Source organism: Choloepus didactylus, chromosome 4 (assembly GCF_015220235.1).
Source record: "Choloepus didactylus isolate mChoDid1 chromosome 4, mChoDid1.pri, whole genome shotgun sequence".
Lineage (NCBI taxonomy): Eukaryota > Metazoa > Chordata > Mammalia > Pilosa > Megalonychidae > Choloepus > Choloepus didactylus.
In genome coordinates, this window is record NC_051310.1 from 40,807,288 (window position 1) to 40,827,446 (window position 20,159).

Consider the following 20,159-nt stretch of genomic DNA (forward strand, 5'->3'; position numbering starts at 1 on the left):
GTTCCTGGATAAATGTTTGCTATGAATCTCCTGTGTGCCTATCCACCCAACTGAACATTAGCTACTGTCTCATTAAACCCTGAAACGTGTGGAGGTGACCTCCTCAGAGGTCACCAGCTTGGCCTCCTCCCCAGTGTAGGAGCACACCCCCATCCACACGCCCCCACCCCCCATGGCCCCCTTGCTGGCATCCACGCAGCCTCTGCTTGCTCACTTCTTGGGATGGAAAGTCCTCTTTGAATCCAACATTCCATCTTTGGATTGTTTTACATATAAAAAGGTTTTGCCTATTTTGAGTCAAAATCTGAGTATAGATTTTACTCATTGATCCTGGGTCGACTCTGTGGGACTATACAGGCTATTACTGTCCACAGACAAGATCTGAAGACAGCTCTCTGATTTCCCTTTGGTCATATTTCCATTCATCCTTTGGCTCCTCTCGAATCCAAATCAAACATCTCTGGCTCCTTAAATATTCCTCGCGTGACATAATTTTCAGACTTTATTCCACCTGAGTCACCCTCCTGGAAACGCTTTAGTTTGGCAACATCCCCTTAGAAGATGGCAAATGTCCTTTAGAGAGGCAGTTTAAAGCAGTGGTTAGGAACAAGAACTCTGGTGCCAGGCTGCTTGGATTTGAGTCCTTATTCCACCACTTGCAAGCTGTGTGAGCCTGGGCAAGCTACTCAGCTTCTCAGTGGTTCACTTTCCTTATCTACAAAATGGAAATAAAATATTACTACCTCATAGGTTGTAGTGAAGATTGAGTATGTGAATATATGTCAAGTAATGATAAAACAGCCTGGTGCAGAGTGAGTGTTATATAAGGGTTAGATGCTGTTTTGAGTATTATCATTCTTGTTATTCTCTAAAACTTTTTTTAATGGCAGAGACAGTGATTAGAGCCTCCCATTACTGAAATTCTCTTTTCCCAAAGGCAGAGGAAGGCCAGAGAAGCAGGCATCCCTCTCTCCCTCCCTCCTAACTACACTCCCTTGCAGAAGAGCAGCTGCAGATGCTGCCCAGGGCTTGCTCCTCTCATTTCCAAAACAGACAAACTGTAGGGACAGAATCACAAGGCAACGGGGAGCTCAGAAGCCTGCTGGAAGCACTCAGACTCTTCACACTTGATCCAAAGCAGACAATGCAGGACAATCCAGGAAAGGATGTGCAGTGGCCATTCAACCTAAGAAAGGTCCTTAAAGAACGGGACAGGGCAGTGGTTAGAGCAGGCAGGTCCCTGCAGAGCACAAGAGATACAGTGTTCTGAGCACAAAGCGTGCACCATCCACCTTCATCTTATTGCACACCCGCCCCCCCACACCTAATGGGTGATCCAGGGGGTGCCTGCACTTGTTGGTATCCCAGGGTACCTGAAAAGATGAGAGTAGTGGTTCCCACCAGGTTCAAGAGATTCGACAGTCACTCACCAGACGAGTCCTTCCTGCATATGAATGGATCAGGCCCCACCCCTGCCATCACTGATAAAATTAAAATTTTACTTTCATAGCTTCATAAATTATATTACTTACTCACTATAAATTATATGCTCCCAGGACCACTCAAAGAAAGGCAAGAAGTAAAGCTCCCTTGGGAAGCTGGTTGGCTGTTGCACACCAGGTCTCCAGCATCTGCATCTCCCCAGATCCCAATGTGCTGAGAACGTTAATGACACAGGGAGGGAAGCAAGCATGACTCAGAGAGAAGCAGCAGCATGTCTCCTCTAAGGCACCAAAGCTGGCTGTAACACACAGTTTCCAGTTCAAAAAAGAAATCCGTTCCTTGCTTGCAGATTCAAAGAACAAATTTTAACTTGCCCAAAACCAAGAACTCTCAGAAATATACAGGTCTCATCTTTGGTGATTCTGGAGAATTTCCCACCTCTAATTTGCACTCTTTCTCTACCCTTTGCTTCCCTTGCAAATAGCCAAGAAAGGACACTGATACTGGTCACAAACCTAAGACCACAGTACAGGCTACAATTTCCTGTGCATCCCTCTCCTTGAAGGCACTCCCTTGGTAAGGAGAGCTGGCACCAACCCCACACATGAGGGCAGAGCAACACTTACCTCACTGCTCATTTAAAAAGGAAAAAAGAAGATTACAACACACACTACAATGCTATAGCACTCAAGGCAGTGTGGCACTGGCGTAAGACTGGACATGTAGATCAATGGAATAGAATTAAGAATCCAGAAATAAACTTCACATTTATGATCAGTTGATTTTCAACAAAGATGCCAAGACAATACAATGGGGAAGATCAGTCTTCTCAACAAATGGCACTGAGACATACAAAAGAATGAAGTTGGATCCCTGCCTCACCCCATGCACAAAAGTTAACTTAAAAAATGGATCAGCAACCTAAAAATAAAAGCTATAAACCATAAAGTTCTCAGAAGAAAGCATAGGAATAAATCTTAGTTACCTTGAATTAGACAGTGGTTTCTTAGCTATAACACTAAAAGCACAAGCAGCAAAAGAAAAGATAAATTGGACTTCATCAAAATTTAAAATATCTGTGCTTCAAAAGATACCATCAAGAAAGTAAAAAGACACCTGCAGAATGGGAGAAAATATTTGTAAATCATACATCTGATAAGGGACTTACATCTTGAAGAAAAGAGCTCTGATAATAATAAAAAAACAAATTACCAAATTTAAAAATGGGCAATGGTTCTGAATAGACATTTCTCCAAAGAAGATACACAAATGGCCAATAAACATGTGAAAAGATGCTCAACATCATTAGTCATTAGGGAAACGCAAATCAAAACCACAAGATATCACTACACATTCACTAGGAGGACCATATAAAAATGGATGGGCGATAGCAAGTGCTGACAAAGATGTGGAAAAATTGGAACCCTTGTACATTGCTTGAGGGAATGTAAAATGGTACAGCTGCTTTGGGAAAAAGTCTGGCAGTTCCTCAAAAGGTTAAACATGTAGTTACCACATGACCCAACAATTGCACTCTTAGGTATATACCCAAGAGAAATGAAAACATATGTTTACACAAAAACTTGAAAACTTGTTAAAATATGTTCATAGCAGCATTGTTCATAATAGCCAAAACATGGAAACAACCCAAATGTCCATTAATGAATGAATGGCTAAGTAAAATATGGTATATCCATCTAATGAAATATTATTCAGCAATAAAAAGGAATGCAGTATTGATGAGTGCTACAACATGGATGAATCTTGAAAACAGTATGCTAAGTGGAAGAAGCCAGCCACACAAAAGGCCACTTACAACATGATTCTGTTTATATGAAATGTCCAGAATAAGCAAATCTATAGAATAGAAAGTAGATGAATGGATGTCAGAGGCTGGGGAGAGGGGATAAAGGGAAGTGACTACTAATAGGTATGGGATTTCTTTTCGAGATGATGAAAAGGTTTAGATAATGGTATAGTTGCACAAACTCTGTGAATATACTAAAAACCACTGAATTGTACAAAAGGATAAATTTTATGATATGTAAATTACATCTCAATAAAGCTGCTATTTAAAAAAAAGTGGCCAGCACACAGGCCATAGTTTGTCAACCACTGGACTAGCTCAACTCTCCTAATTTACAGTAGAGCAAATTGAAACCTAAGGAGGAAGAAAACTAACATTTGCTGAGCAGCAACTATGTGTTAAATAGTGGGATTCTTGTATAAATTAACATATGAAATACCTAGTTGTTTGGAACAAAAAAATTCAATGGAAAACGTGTACAGAATTAGAAAGATGCCTGGACACAGCAGATGTTCAATTTGTAATAAAAATAATGTTTACTGAGCACTTAAAAAAGGAAAAAGAGAAGCTACATCTTGCCCAACAATGGATCCATTTACCATTTATACCATCTATACATAAAGGATGGGCTTGAATTTTTAGCTTTAAGAAAAAAAAGTTGGCATTGAGCATGCCACAGAAGGCTGAGGGAACTTAAAGCAGGGGCACCATCCACTAAAACACACAGACTGGGCTTTGTTTGGGGTCATCCAAAGGGGCTGACCATCTATGTCTGGAGAAGCACAGAAACACTTTGGCTTTACAAAAACACCTAAGATCTCAGCACTTAACCTGAAAAGTCTTCAGCCCTGTCTGATGAGAGACCCACACTGTTGCTCTAGGTAAGATCTTTCCACGTTAAACAGAAAAACCAAAGTTCCTGAACCCTTTTTAGACCTCTAGGTTCATCAAAGCTGGAATAAATCTTTGATGGATGCTCAGTGCTCCAGGCTGCCAAGGTTTAATCAGCCCATGTCCACAAAGGTTCACAGTCCATGCAAAGCATCAATACCTTCGTGTACTTGCTGGGAATCCAGAAGAGGGAGGTCCAGATGATAAACCAAGCTGTTTCCAGGGCAAGTTAATCATGCAACCTTGGCCTATAAGGGTGACTTTAGGAGAAGCAGCTCTGTATTGCGGAGGCTGGGGAGGGAGAGTGAAGGAGCTAAACAGGAGCATCAAGACTTGCTTCATAGCCCAACCCCAGGCTCTTAGGAAATAACTTATATTTCCCCAGATTTTAGGAAATATAACAGTAGGAACTGTAGAAATCCTGACAATGGAGCCCACTGTCTTTGCCAAAAAGCCACAGAACTTTTTCTTTGAGCTTCCAAATTTAGAACAAAGCGTCACCAAGGAAAAATTATAGTTCCTCAGGACCCTATATGCAAAAAAATGACTTGAGGTGGGGGGGCATGTGTATATGTGTGCATTGGTTGGGGGCTGTAGTGTATAGGGATTTACTTCCCATAGTACAAGGGAATATGGGAAGACGGTGTCAGGCAGAGCTATATCAAGAAAGACTTCTTGGTACATGAAGCTTAAAGACAGGAAACAATACATTTTTTACATAGAAGTAATATTATGAATGGTGTTTTGTATTCTATAGTTATTATTAGTACTACAATTCATCTACACAAAAATTTAAAATGGCTTGGAATGTGTCTAATAACAACTACTAATCAACCATATTGTTACTTAACATTCATGAAGAGCAGTTTGGTAGGATGCAACAAATGCCTTAAAAAGGCATTTGTGCTTTTGATCCAATAGTCAACTTCTGGAAATGTAACCCCTAAATTACCAGGATTCCCAGAACATTCATGCAATGGAATACTATGCAGCCATTAAAAAAAATGAGGTAGAGCTAGCTATAGGTCATCAACATGGAAACAAGTCAACGATGTAATTAGTTTAAGAAAATGTTATAAAATGATATATGATATCATTCTGTCCTAAATAATGATAATAGAGACACACAAAGAAAACATCTAGAAAGTTATCGATTTAATTGTGGCTATTTCAAGGAGATGAAATGGTTGAGTGATTTTAACTTTCTTACCTTATGTACTTCCATATTGTCAGAATTTTTTTTACAAAGTGTGTATAACTTTTCTTTTAAGAATAAAATAAAGATATTACTCTTTTTATTATTTAATTAAATCCCTAACATATATACATACTTACGTACAATAACCCTCTTCAACATCATTTTACTAGCTGCATAGTATGGCTGTCGTAATCTAAGCAATTCTCTATTATTAGATATTTAGGTTGTTTCCAAAATGTTTTTTTCATAAACAGAACTTACATGGAAATCTTTGAGGCTAAATATTTGCATACATCTGAGGTTATTCCCTTAGAATAAATTCCTAGAAGTGGAATTGCAAGCTTAAAAGGTGTGCACAATTAAGGACTTTAGACCCTTATTGCAGAATTACACCATTAAAAGTTGTTACTAACTTACTCTCCAAAATGCAATTTTGAGGTAGCCTTTTCCCTTCACTCAACCTGCATATTATCTTTTTTTCCAGTGTTTTCAACTTTGGTAAGCAAAATGGTACATTATTGTTTTTATTTTTAAGTCTTTAAATTATTAATGAAGATGACATCATTTATATTCACTTTTTTTATATTATTACATGACCTGCTTGTTAATATCTCTTGTCCATTTTTCTTTTAGGATCTTTTACTTATTGATTTGTGAAAATTCTTTGTATATTAAGTATATTTGCTCTTTGTCATTAGGGCTAACATATGTCATTTGCTTTTTAGTTTTGTTTAAAGTTTATGTTCAGAAGTTTTAAATTTATATATATATATTTGAAAAATAAAATACATTCAGAATTTCAAATAACTAACTTGTAAATGAGCTTTTGAAATACAACCACTTGTAAACATATGGTCTTGTATTCTAGTCACTCTATCATATGTCTTAATATATTTTCTGCACATAGGTTCCTTAAATGCAGGGATCATATCACTTCTTGAATCTGCATAGCAACCAGCACAGAGCCCAGAACACAGTGGGGCTCAAAAATGTTTGTTTGGGATGGAAACATATTATGCCTGGAATTTGCTTTATAGCAATCCAGTAGGGAACAGAGGATGAAAATGGAGTAAAGATGAAATAGAATTGGCCACATGCTGTTCACTGTTGAAGCTGAGTGATGGATGCATGGAATTCATTATACTATTACTTCTCCTTTTTGTATATTTACAAACTTCCATCATAAAAAGTACAGGATTTTTTTTTACGTTTGTTTGACTAATTGTTCAACAGCATCGAGAGGGGACTTCCAAAAGAACAAGGTGATGAAGAAAAATTACATATGCCTCAAGACCCCTTTCGTAGAGCAAAAACATTAAGAGGCCAGGCTCTGAGATTAGGCAGGCTGGGGTACAGAGCCTTCCTAGCTTCATGACTTGAACCAGTCATTCAGGCCCCCTGAAACTCAGTTTTCCTTTGTAAATAAAGGTATTAATAACTTCCTCAAAAGTTGTAGTACAGAATAGATGCAAAACTCTGAGTCTACTATTTAGTGCTCAAAAAAGAGCAGCCACACTCTTGACAAGCTCTGGGCAACATTTCCAAAAAATGGAAATCCAACACCCTTCCACTATAGCTCAGATTTCAGATAACCAGCCTGGGCACAAGACAACTGCTTAGCAGAGGACTTGGTAAAACGGATGTCATCAGTTATGTTCCTGGTACCCAGAAGAGAAAACAGATAAGACCACAGCAAAGGAGAAAGCCTGTAGCACCTGATCTTACAGGTCACCAAAGAGCCTCAGCTCCACATTCCAGTGATGCAACGGAGAAACGGGAATGATGAAGTCCTGACAGCAGTGGTTGGCAACTTGAATCAAACATCGGAATCCCCTGGGGAGCTTTAAAAACTACAATGCCTGGTCCCACTCCCAGAATTTGGTTCAATGTTCTAGGATGTGGCCTAGATATCAAGATTTTTAAAAATCTAATGTGATCAAATGTGAAGCTTTAGAATCACTGCTTAAGAAGAGACACTCTCCTGTGTGAGTTAGGTCGGGGGTAGGGAGGGGAAAGGATAAGAGAAAACAGGAAGAGACCAGAGACCACTGATTCCCACATATACACCATTAAAGCCAGCTCAGTCATGTGGTCCCAAGCTGTGCCCCATCCCCGACAAATCCAGTCCCATTAGGATTCCATCACTCCCTCCATAAACTTCAATAGAGCATTAACTGTGTAATAATTCACAGGGCTAAAGTAGATTATTAACACCAGAGTCTGTGCATAGCAATATCCCAAAGAATATTAAAGCAACCTAGCTTACCTCTGGGTTTTGGTCTTTAAAAAAAATTTTTTAAGCCCAGCTAAATAATAGTGTAAGTTGGGGAAGGGACAAAAGTGTTTTGTCTCATAGAATTTCGGCAGCTTGTCAATGTGACTGACACACACTCAAAGAGGCAGCCTCATTTTGTGAAGTTATTGCAGCGTCTTTGATCAAGGGAAAAAGCACATCCACTTCAATCACTTGAACTGAAATGGGCCCTTAATCTGGCTGTCTGGCTGCCCACTAGCATGAACCAGAGACGAGCCTGCAGACACATGGCAGTGCTTAGACTGTCAAACAAATGAAGCTGCTCGTGATTGTCTATACAACCTTTTGTGAACTTTGGGGGGCCCTCTCATTTAGCAATTCAGCCCGGACTAATCTGGAAGTTCCTTTCCCCGGCAAACACCACCTGGCCTGGCCTTGCCTTGCCCAAACAAAAGCTAGCCAGCAGGCTGTCTATCACGAGGCAGCAAACACTTCAGAATCGGAAGGGCAGGGGTCAACTGTTCTCATAAGCAACACACCCAGAATTCCATCAGCCGAGAGAAAGGAAAAAACTATTGCCATAGACTTTGCCCTCCTCCCTGATCCCTGCACCCCTGCCTCAGCCCCAAATCAAGCTAGCCTATTTTCTTCCCCCACACATGAATTCTCAGCAGTGCAGTTTCAAACACATACACAAAGATCACCCGTTTTCTTTTTACTAGGATAAATAAGCTGAAGGAACACATCAATTTTTGAACTTGGGGAATTTCAACAAAAGGCATTTTTTCCCCTTGAGTTGCACTATCCATAAAGTTTTGGGAAGACTTGAGTAGCAGAACTACAGAAGAGATAAGAATAATGATCATGATATTGACAAATATTTATATAGCATTTATGTGAATCGGGTACTGTTCTAAGTGTTTAACATGAGTTAGCTCATTTAACCCTCATCACGACCTTGAGATAAGCTATTATTGCCTCCATTTTTCAGATAAGGAAACTGAGGCCTGGAGAGATTCTGTGACTTGCCCGAGGTGGTGGGGCTGGCATTCGAGCGCAGATGTTCTGGTGCCAGACACGCTAACCACTGCACATACTGCCCCTTCCAGTACACCCCTCAGAGCTTCCTTTGAACCTGCCAGTTCAGAGAGCAGCAGAATGTGGAGGGTTTTGGAGTTAGAGGGTCTGGATTTGAATCTTCCAGCACTGCCACTCAACACCCGCTATTTCTCCATCATCTGTAAAATGATGGTAATACCTACTTCACGGGCTCGTGGCAAGATCTAAATGAGACAATGAATAGAAAGCCCCTTTCAGGGTATCAGAGGCCAAGGTCACTTTAATGCAGGGGCTCTTGAGTCTAGTTGCATATTTGATTCAGTTGGGAAATTTTAAAAAGATGATGCCCAATCCCCAACCTACCACTCCTCCACATTTCCACCCCAACAGGAGGTCGGCCTAAAATCAGCGAGCTCTTTGGCACAGCCCAGAAATGAAACCTGAAATCCATCAGCTCAAGGGCCAGCTCTTGTACACCATTGATTCTGACTTACAGGGAAGCTTTTGAACCCCTTTTCTGCCTCCAGCTCTAAGATAGGGGATTCCCTCATCTGTCACTCTATTCAACCTGCAAAGGGAGTGCTGTCCCTAGGACCATCCCCAACTACATGGCCAAACTCACCCATGCCCAATGGCCTTCCCTTAAAGCCCTTGCCTTGATGTAGCTGGTGCAGGATCCTGACTCGCACAGAAGCCTCCAGGCACCCAGGCCACAGCTCACCCCCAGCCACTCACCACAGTGCGGTAGGGAGCAGCCTAAAGGCGTCACTAAGGAGCACCTTATTCTCCCACTGCTGCCCACATTTTAGAAACAGCCCATGCCAACATCAACACCATCAGCCTTACTTTTACACAAAGCACTAAACAAGATCATACAGGATGAGAGATGGGACTGCCTGCAAAGAAATTTGAAAATCTGAGTGCATGCTTACACGTTCTCTCTCTCTCTCCCTCTCTCTCTCTCCCTCTCCTTCCCTTCCTCCCTCCCTCCCTCTCTCTTTCTTCCCACCCTCTCTCCCTATCCCCCCTACCTCACTCTTTTCTCCCTCTTCCTCTCTCCCTCTCTCCCTCTCCCTCCCCCTCATCGAACCATGAAACATAGTTGTACTCAAAGAGAGCATTGCTTCATAGGAAGGAAGGGAATACAAAGAGGATAGCAATATACAGTGAAGGGAATAACGGGCTGCCCCTGGAAACCGACAGGGTTAAGAACAAATAGCCAGCCCACATTTGACAGAAGAGAAAAATTCAGGTCCGGCCCTCAGAGGACACAGCCAGAGGGAGGACAGAGACCAAGCAATGCCAGTTTCCTGGCTCGGACTTTCACGCGTCTTTTCAGGACCCACTGCCAGTTGGCATGGGGTGGCTTGCTGAGCCGAGGAGGGGGAAGGAGGCCCCAGAAGGCAGCGCAGAGGGGAGTGAAGAGCGACTCGCTCAGCTGTTTCCCAGAGAGCCAGGGCACTGGGCAGCCTCAAGCTCTCAGGACAGCTCTCCTCTGTCTCGATCCTGCAAACTGACCTGAGAGGATTAGCCAAGGCCTCACCTGGGTAAAGGAGCCGTCCTCACCACACTCCGGCACAAACACAGCCTCCTGGGGCTTCTTGGCTTGCTCCAAAGCTTGGGCCCGCTCCAGGCGACACTTGCTCTGGCCAGCGTCTAAATGGGGAGAAGGGCATCTGGCATGTTTCACTTGGATTCCACACTGAGCCATGGAACAAATGGCTGCCCAGGTCCAGGAATGCTGAAAGAAAACCACCCCACTCGGGGCAGTGGCCGAGTTGACTGGCTCAGCCTCATCTTCCTCTTAATGTTATTCTTAGAATAGTGGGGAGCAGGGGCTGTTAGACAGATTCATACTTATAACGTGGTCTGCTTATTTTTTCTTCCAAGCACCCCCACTCCCACCAGGAAAAAAGTGTTCCACTTCCATCCATTCTTTTTCACTGGGTTTATGAAAAAACCAGTAAGTCCAAGGGGTCTCAAAGATATTTTATAGTTCAATACTTGCAAGTATTTTCTTTGGAAAAATCAAAGACACTAGGGCAACCTGCTTAGGCTCCCACAATTCCTGAGATAGTCCAGGGTCACAAACTCAAAAAGCTAAAGGCCTCAGAAAGGTAATATAAATTAGAGAAATGGTCTGGGTATGAGAAAAACAGCATTTAGTTCTGAGAGACAATAGGGAGCATTGAGGACTGTGGCAAACTGGAGAACAGGCTCTTCTCTAAAGGAGGTAGCTGCTACTCAGCTCTAGTCATTTGTGACTTTGCAGGAACATTGACCTAAAATTACCAGAACTTCTGATTTTTTGCAAGAAAAGCACACAAATCCAGATTTTTATATTGAATTTCCCAATTTTTAAATGTTACTTCAAATGTTCTTAATGTTTTTAAACATGTGAGTAGCTCAGACAAAACACATCTGTTGACCAATATTTGGGATCCCATTTCAAGAGCCAGCAGCAATGCTTTGCCATTTTAAGCATCTTCATATACAAAAAAAAAAAGTATGAGCCAGATAGCAACACATCTCTCTAAGCCCTAGCCTAGTGGCAGGCTTGAAAGAAAAGTACTTATTCCCTGAGGCAGACCAGTTCTCCTGCCCTCATTCCCTGGTGGAAGAAGTAGAGGGATAGGAGAGAAAACCACATAGCAGATTCATTCCGAGCTCCCCACACTGGGGAGTGCACAGTGCAGGGGGCTGTGTTGCCCGGAAGCCTCTCCTGGGCTGGGTGGAAGTGCGTGCACTCACCTTTGCATCTGCCTCGATGTACCACACCCAGGCTTGCATCTCGGCACTTAGCTCGCTGGTACTCACACATGGACTCATAGGACCTGCCGTCAGAGGCACAGATGGGTTTGGGTTGAGTCCGGGAGCAGTGAAGATTGCACTGAGGGTCACGGTCACTTATTAGAAACTAGGTTAGAAAAAAAGCAAAAGGTATAGAGGTTACATTTGCAAGAAAAGTGGAAGGGAGTCTAAGACTTGCAATACTGGTTTGCCCTTGGGAAGCAAGTCCTGAAAACACCCAAAGTTGTAAAACCCAGAGGTGGAAGAGGACTGGCAGCCCCCAAGTCTAACCAAGGAAGGCATCCTATCTAGATCATAAGAAAAATAACAATGTCTGATGTTTACAGACATTGGCAGGCACGGTGCTATGTAATTCATATGCATTCGTCCTCACAACCACCCTGTGAAATAGGAGCTGTTTACTTTGTAGATAAGGAAGCTGAAGCCCAGAGAGGGTAACTTGCCCAAAGTCACATAACAAGTGAGTGGTGGAGGCTAATCTGTTGGACGTAAAAGTCAAAGCTTTAACCATTAGGACATTTGGCCTTTCCCTCCATGCACAGGGCCATGCAACCTCTATTTGGGTCCTTCTCCAAATCAGGAACTTACTATCAAAGTCCAGATTCTATTTTGGGGAAGCTTTAATTGTTAGAAAGTAGAATTGAGCCCAAATCTATCAATCTGCAATTTCCACTCACTGCTCTCTGGCAGAATACAAGTTCAGTGGTTTTCTGTGAGAAAAGAATTTCCCGATGAAAGAAAATAATCATAATCAGCTCAGGAAATGCCGGATTACACAGGTTTCATTACTGCAGGGCTTCTCGGACATCTCTGATACATTCTCAAACCCTGTGTAAATGGCAAACAGCCGTAAAATATCTGCTACTCCTCCCGTGGAGCTGTGGTGTCTAAACTCTCCCCCTTGAATCTGGACTGGCCTCAGCAACTTTCTTGATTAATAAAAAGCTGCAGAAGTGATGTTGCGGGACTCTCAAGATAGGTCATCAGACATCTCGCAGCTTCCTCCTCGGCTTCTTGCCATACCCACTAGGGGGGGATCCAGCTGCCAAGTAAGAGACCACCTGAGGCTGCCATGCTACCCACCTCCACAGAGCAGAGCCCCGGGCACACTGAGGTTCCTGGGCAGTGCTGGTGGAGGAAACAGCTATCCCATGGTAATGCACGGCTATCCCACAGTAATCCACGGTCATGCAAGGTACCGCACAGCGATGCTGCCAGCACACACCTGGCAGCCAAGACTGCTAAAATTGACTGACTAACCACATCAAGCTCAAAGAGGTTAAGGGAAGGTGTGACCACAACCTGGGTAAACCTTTTCCTCTGTTTCCGATGTATTTGCAGGCCGTTGGGTGAAGCAAATAGAAGAGAAATGATACCTTTTCCAGAACAGCAGAGAGAGGTCCAGAGGCAGTACCACCCCCTTCAAGGGACCAGTGGAAACACCCACACCAGATTGAATAAATTCTGAGAGTTCAAGTCCATCCATCAACACAATACACAGACCACATCCCAGTCCCTCCCACCACCTTGCCTTCTTGCCTGGAGTCTGCTGCTCAGCACCGGGAGGGACCGGCTGAGGGCTGAAACCCCTCCACAGGCCTTGGAGGATGGACAGTGCCACTTGAGCCTCTCTTTGGATCCCCTGGGCTCCCACACTCACAGGTTAACACTGAATCCTGGCCAAAGCCCAAAGGGAAACGTCCTGAGAGCATCTCATGAGCACAGCACTTAATAGAGTCTGGTAGTCTGGGACAAAATAAGTAATACATAAAGTCACATCTGCCTCCCAGCCCGCCACACTGAGGAGGCACAAGCTGACTGGAAGAGCAGAAGAGAGCAGGGCCATTCAGCCACACCCCAACCTCCGCCCAGAATGCCAGCTCCACTCCCCTCGGGTTGCTCCTGGTTAAAACCCTTCAGAGCTGTCCCTCTGCCCTTAGGGTAAATAGCCAGGACCCCGCATGGTCTCCCAGCTCTGGGTTAAAGAGAATCTGACCCTGGGGCTCCCCGTCTCACCTTGTTCTTACTGCTCTGTCTATCCGGTGGTCTGCCCTGGTCGGGCCCCCAGGCCTGCTTTCCAGCTCCCAAATGAGCTGCACTGGCTCCTACCTACCTATTGTGCACACTGTTCATTCTCTCTTCCCTCCCACCCCTACTTCGGATTTGGGCTTCTGCTATTTCTTCTGAGACTTTTTCCCTGAACTGTCCCCAGTGGGGATGAGACCCCTGTAACAAACCTCACACTTTACTTTTCCTTCACTGCTCTTAACACAGTTTGTTGCCCTAAGTTTATGTGATTTGATTAATAACAGAATCCTTAGCCCTGAGCTCCAGGAAGACAAGGGTAATGCCTGTTTTACCTATGAACTGATCCCCAGCATCCAGCACAGTGCCAGGGCACACAATTTGGTGCTGGGTGAAAGCGTTCCTGCTCGGCATTTTCCCACACAGCAGCACCTCAAAACCAGCTGGTGTGATGTGAGGAGCTCTGCCTCCCAGGCTCCTGCCACCCCAGGGGATCACAGGGGCCACTCCCCTGCCCTGAGCTTTCCCCTTCTCAAGCCATGTCCTCCTGTTCACCCTCCTCTGGCATTACACCGTGGGCACAGGTGGCCCCCAGCTTCCTGTCCCAGCTCCACCCCTGAACTGAGGTTGCCACTGAAACTGAGAGGTAGCGTCTTCTCACTCTTCCCCCCAAGCCCATTTGCCACCATCACCCTCCCAGCTCTAGAGGAAGAAGCCCACCACTCACTGTGCACCAGAGAAAATTTGGGCACCCAAGGTCCAGCTGAATGAGGCAGGTTTGGGCAGCCCTGGCCCTACACTTCGAGATGCTCAGAGGACACAGGTAGCTACACCCAACAATGCTGGTCTCAAAAGTCTCCCTTCTGCCCCCTGCATGGTGCCCTCAGATGGATTTCTGATCTATAATTCTCCCTGGTGTCCCTGTGCCCTAGCTCCCAGGCCAAGCAATGGAGCATCCTTTCTCTCCTTGTCTCTGGAGATCTGTGCCACTCACCCAAACAAAGACCCTGGGTTTCAAGACCTCCTTGAAGAGGTTATTTTGCCATGTGTATCAGTAGAAGCCTTATTCTCATGCCCAGGTGAGACAGAAATAACTGTACCTTCCAACTCCTTGAAAAACCAAAGGGCTCATCCTTGGTCTCAGAGGGGTGCTGTAGCCAGTCCTTACATCTGAAGAGTGATAATAACAATAGCTGATAACAATATATCACTTAAAATATATTAACAAATTTAATCTTCATAATAACCCTGTGAGGCAGGCTGCATTACAGATAAGGAAACTAAGGAACAGAGAATTTAGGCAACTTGCCCAACATTAAACAGCATAGAAATGTCAGTGCTGGGATTGATTCCTAGGTGGCCTGGCCCCAGGGTCATGCTTCTAACCAGTACCCAGCACTGCCTTTCATTATTACAGAGCAACACTGCAAACAGAAACACTGACCCAGTTGCAAAAATGAATTCATTACTTCAAAAAATGTTTACCAAGAGACTACTGCATGCGAGACACTAAATGCTAAGATCCAAATAAGGCAGTCCTGCTCTCTAGGCACTTCGAGCCTACTGGGAGAAGCAGCTCCTGATAAAGTTTCTTGTTCACCTTTCTCCTTTGGAAGTTAAATCAAAACAGATATTCCCAACCTGCACAGGATCCCTATACTATTTTATCACTGCGGGGCTGTTTAAGAGAACACTCCAAAAAAATGAGGGGAGAGAAAGACAAAGTTTTTTTTTTTTTTCTAAATTCACAGAGGTTGCCTGTTCACAGGAGAGTGGGGCTGGAGGTGTTGCCATGGAATTGAACTATGGACCATAAGTTTGATTTGGAAATGGTTTCCTCTGTGCCAACAGAGACACCACAGCAGCTTGTGCTAGAGACCAGCTTAATAACAAGGAGAACATTTTGTCTGCAAATAAGCAGGTTAAAGAGCTTCAGAAGAAGCCCCACTACCCCAATACACCAAGATCCTTCATGGCTTCAGAACAGCTGCCAGAAGTTTCATCTCTAGAAATTACTGGTCCTCAAGGCCAAATAAAAAGTTCAGAGGCAGCACTGGGCCAATGCTCAAGACCAAATTATAAAATCTTCAGTCGTCTATGGTATCTCATTTTTATCTGTTTTAGGAACAGTGTGAGCTTCTGATAGTTTTCAAAAAAGGCAATGAATGTAGCTTATGAGGGGTGACAATGGGATTGGGAAAGCCATAAGGACCACACTCCACTTTGTCTAGTTTATGGATGGATGAGTAGAAAAATAGGGGAAGGAAACAAACAGACAAAGGTACCCAGTGTTCCTTTTTACTTCAATTGCTCTTTTTCACTCTAATTATTATTCTTGTTATTTTTGTGTGTGTGCTAATGAAGGTGTCAGGGATTGATTTAGGTGATGAATGTACAACTATGTAATGGTACTGTGAACAATCGAAAGTGCGATTTGTTTTGTATGACTGCGTGGTATGTGAATATATCTCAATAAAATGAAGATTAAAAAAAAAAAAAAAAAGGCAATGAGTTCTATAAAACGAAGCTTTAATTGGAAGGCTGTGCCCTAATCACCCAACCTCCAGGCCCCTGAGGGGCTAACGTTGGGTCCACAAACACCAAGGATGAGGCAATCTTCCAGCTTATTCCTCCATCTGTTCACCTACTCATTACTCAACAAACAAGCACCAACAGTGAGCCCACCACTGTGCTAGGCTTAGGGAGCAGAATGCAGCCAGCACAGTCCGTGTCTTCATTGAGCTTATAGTTGAGGATGGAGATGACAGACGAGCAGACAACCATCATGCAGAACGTTAACAGGATACTACAGGACTAAGAGAGAACTTACTGCTACAAAGCCACACAGTCCAACAGAACTTTCTGAAATGACGGAAATGCTCTCTATCTGCACCATTCACAAGCCGCAAGTGGCTATTGAACGCTGATACGTAGCTAGTGCAACTCAGGAACTGAACCTTTAGTTATGTTTAATCTCAATTAACTTAAATTTAAATAGCCACTTGTTGAACAGTGCAGCTATAGGATAGACATACCAAGAGGCAGGTGAAGGGAGGGTAGGACTCAAATGAGTTTGTCCTAGTTGAGCTAGGCTAAAACTGATTGGACCAAGGATCAAAAGATGCAGATTCTGAGAATCATTTGCAGATCTTGCAACTGGACATTATATCAATTCTTTGCCAATTGAACGACAGTCAGGATATCTCAGGACTTCATCACAGTCCACCTGACATCATAAAGGTGACAGCTTCATCTCTCCTTGCAGGGGACAGGAGGTACAGGCTACAAGCGCCCAGCACTGGCCTGTGGCCTGTGTCATTTCATTCAGCATGCTCAAAAGAGTCTTGAGTGCCCCAGCTGGGACATGAACCCCTGGGTCACAATAGGGTGTTATGGGCTCAAGAGCAACCAAGCTGGTGGAAATTTTTGGTATTGGGCCAGAACAAGCTTGTTCTATCTCCCCAACTGGCCAAACACTGAGGAAATAGTATTTTTATAAAAATCCTCCTACATATTCCCTACCTTCTGCCTAAACAAATGACAAATAATAATAGTAATGTTAAATATTATTGGGTAATATGGAAACCAAAAAAAGGGGCCAGGACAATTGTGCATTTGCGATTGTTTCCCTGCTCCTGCCTCTCTCCTTACGGAGTGAATGACTCCAAAGCAAACACATGACGTTTTATGTTCTGCTCACATTTGTAAAGTAGGCCAGGCCTTGACAGATATAGAAACAATCCATCCTTCCTGCTGGAAAAGTGAGCTACTGGCTGGGGGCTGCCTTGGCCATGGAGGAGGCCAGAGTAGATGGAATCGATGTTAGACTAACAACCCCTTCTTCTGTCTGAAGTGTACACCGGCTGATCCTTGCCCTGTGGCTCCAGCAAGGAGAATACTAACTCTGCCACAGCTTTTGCGCAGGGAGACCACCCCATTGGTTTGACTGACTGCCAAGTCTCCATGACAATGTGGGGCAACACAGAACCGACCTAAGGTTCTATCTAGGAGGAGATGTGCAATTCTTTATTCTCAAAGTCTTAATGTCCACCTGCTAGTAGCAAGTATCTAAAGCCAGAATCTAAAACTAAAACTAAATCTAAATCTAAAACTCTGAACAGGCATTTTCTGTCAACAGGTATAGCTCCATATTTTGCCCAGCTGTTGACGAGCAGACAGGAGTCTTACTAAACAATGAGCTCAGTGGCCCGTTCACTGGTCCACAATTTGGAGCAGCACGTGGCATTCCCCTTTATGATATCATACTCAAAATGCCCAGGCCAAATTCAAATTACTTGGAGGTTTTTCTTTAATAAATCCATATGTAACTCAGTTTCAGGAACTCACTTTTAACCATTTTGTTTCATTTATCTGTTACTACAAAACAAACCACCCTCAAATTTAGTAGCTTCAAACAACAAGTTATCATTCCTCACAATTCTGTGGGTTGGCTGGGCTAAGCAGGAAGGTTCTTCTCCATTTGCAGTGCCAATACATTTGCAGAGGTAATACACTTGGCTGCATTCATTTGACAGCTTGGCTGGAGCTGGAACATTCATTATGGCTTCACTCAGTGGTGCTTCACTGGAGGTGGCTGGAATGGCTGGGGGCTGGCTGGGCCTCTCTCTCCAGCAGGCTTTCCTCTTTCACCTGCATTGACTTCACTCAGTCCTTTATCATCTCTTGTCTAGATGTTTGACTCTGCCACCAATCTCTACCCCTGTTTAAGTTCAAGTTCCATACTGGCACTGAGGTTATTATCTTAAAAAACCAAATGTGTCCATGTTTTAACACTACTATTAACTTCCTTGGTGCTCCTACTGCATTTTGTTCTTACCTCTACCAAAACACTCAATTTCCTGAATTATCATTTATCTGTTTACATGTCTATAAAGTAGTATATCTTATTCCTCTTTGCATACTCAGGGACTGACAGAGCACCTGATCCAAAGCAGTTGGTCAATAACAGTTTGAGGAATAAATAGATGAATATGAAAACTTACCTTAAATACATACCATGGACAAAGGATAAGAAGCTCCTTTTTCTATCACCTATTATGAAAAGAGATATTCTTTGTCCAACAACTACCAAAAGCTTAAAGCTATCAAAGGTACAGAGTAACAGAGGCTGTTTTTCCCTTTTAAGAAACATCCATTCCATCAGCAAAGCCATAAACACAGTTTTCCATTTAATTAAAGGAAAGAAAAAAAATCCCTGAATTGTTGAAGACAATACAGCAGAGTAGTTAAGACAGTTCCTATATACCCTTGGAAGATATCACGAAGTGATCCATGGATCGTTTCCAATGAGCCTGGTCTTAGCTTCAGAATTCACTTCACTCAGCCCCCCAGGAAGACTTTCCACCACCTGGAGATAAGAAGTCATTTCACCTATAAGGCAGGCGGTCATCTGAGACATCCTAGTGGCTGAGTCTGAAATGAGTACATGTCAAGGTGGAAAACTCTGAGAACTTAACAGTCAGTGTGCTCAGCCCTCTGGTTTTTCCAGTGCTACCATATGCATGCACTCAAGAAGGAACACTAGCCAGATGATAAAATGGATTTGGTCCTTAGTCAGTTTGCTGGCACCCTGAATTCATTTTTCCACAGAATTAATGTTATAAATAATGATGACTTTTCCAGTCCAACCTGCAAATGACTTTGGAAAAAAAGAGAAGAATAATCCCTACCTGTGTGCCTGCTGGGCAGGTCACAGGCACAGTGAAGACCCCTGATGCCCAGGCACCCAGCCAGGTAAAAACTGTTAGCCCCGTTTCAATGCTCCTTCCTGCCTTGGGACTTTGCATGTGCTGGCCCCTCTCCTTGGAATGTACATCCACCTCACAAACTCCTATTCACCCTTCTGAGCCCAGTTTCAGTGCTGCTTCCTTGGAGGAATCTGATCCCAGAGTAGGTCAAGATGCCTGTGATGAGCCCCCAGAACCCCCTCTGTCTCTCCACCATGGCCTGTGCCGCAGTTATAAGTAAATAACTAATTGTTTAATTATATATTGCTTGCCCACCCTCCCCACGAGGCTGTAAGCTCCCTGAAGGTAGCAGTCGATCCCCAGTGCATAGCACGGGGCCTTGCCTGAAGCGGGTCCTCAATAAATAGTTATGGGTTGAATGACTGATGGGGAAACTGAGGCTCAGTGAGATTAAGCTAGTGAGTGGCAGAACATCATTTCAACTCTGATTTTAAAGGTCCTAATTCTTTCTATTACACCACACTACCACCTCTCTCAATGCAGGGATATCAAGTGCTGAACCCCCAGGTGCTGGCCAAGGGACATGGCGGGGGGCTCTGCTGTTAGCTTTGGCAGCCCTGGTGGGAGCTGGCTGGGGTCTCTGGCGGTGGCCCCTTGGTGGACAGGAGAGGGGAAAGTCTCCAGAGGCAGAGAGCTTTCCTAAGCATTTGTTTTTCTCTGTTGTATTTGTAAATCAAAGTCCAGCTCAAGTTTTTAAAACTCAAGCACCAAAAAGCTTTTCTGGGAGGTAAATCTACTGAAAGGAGGAAAAAACCCTGCTCCTGGAGCCAACACCCAGATCGAAGAATGGAGAACCGCATTCCGGCCGTCTAACCCAGGGACTGCCCCCTTTTGCCACTTGCCTCCCCATCTGCAAAACTGGACTTCAGCCTTTTTCTCCAGGGCCTGCATCTCAGGGAATGA

At 43.8% G+C, this 20,159-nt stretch overlaps 1 protein-coding gene across 6 annotated transcripts in view; it reads right to left on the reverse strand.

Annotated features, from left to right (window-relative positions):
- SMOC1 (SPARC related modular calcium binding 1) overlaps positions 1-20,159 on the reverse strand; it is a 159,816-nt gene that overhangs the window by 69,403 nt on the left and 70,254 nt on the right. For all 6 annotated transcript variants that reach the window (XM_037832421.1, XM_037832423.1, XM_037832422.1 and 3 more), the window contains exons 2-3: positions 11,404-11,569; positions 10,196-10,308 (exon numbers count right to left, since the gene is read on the reverse strand). In XM_037832421.1, coding sequence (XP_037688349.1) covers positions 10,196-10,308; positions 11,404-11,569 — 279 coding nt within the window. The remainder of the gene's footprint in view (positions 1-10,195; positions 10,309-11,403; positions 11,570-20,159) is intronic.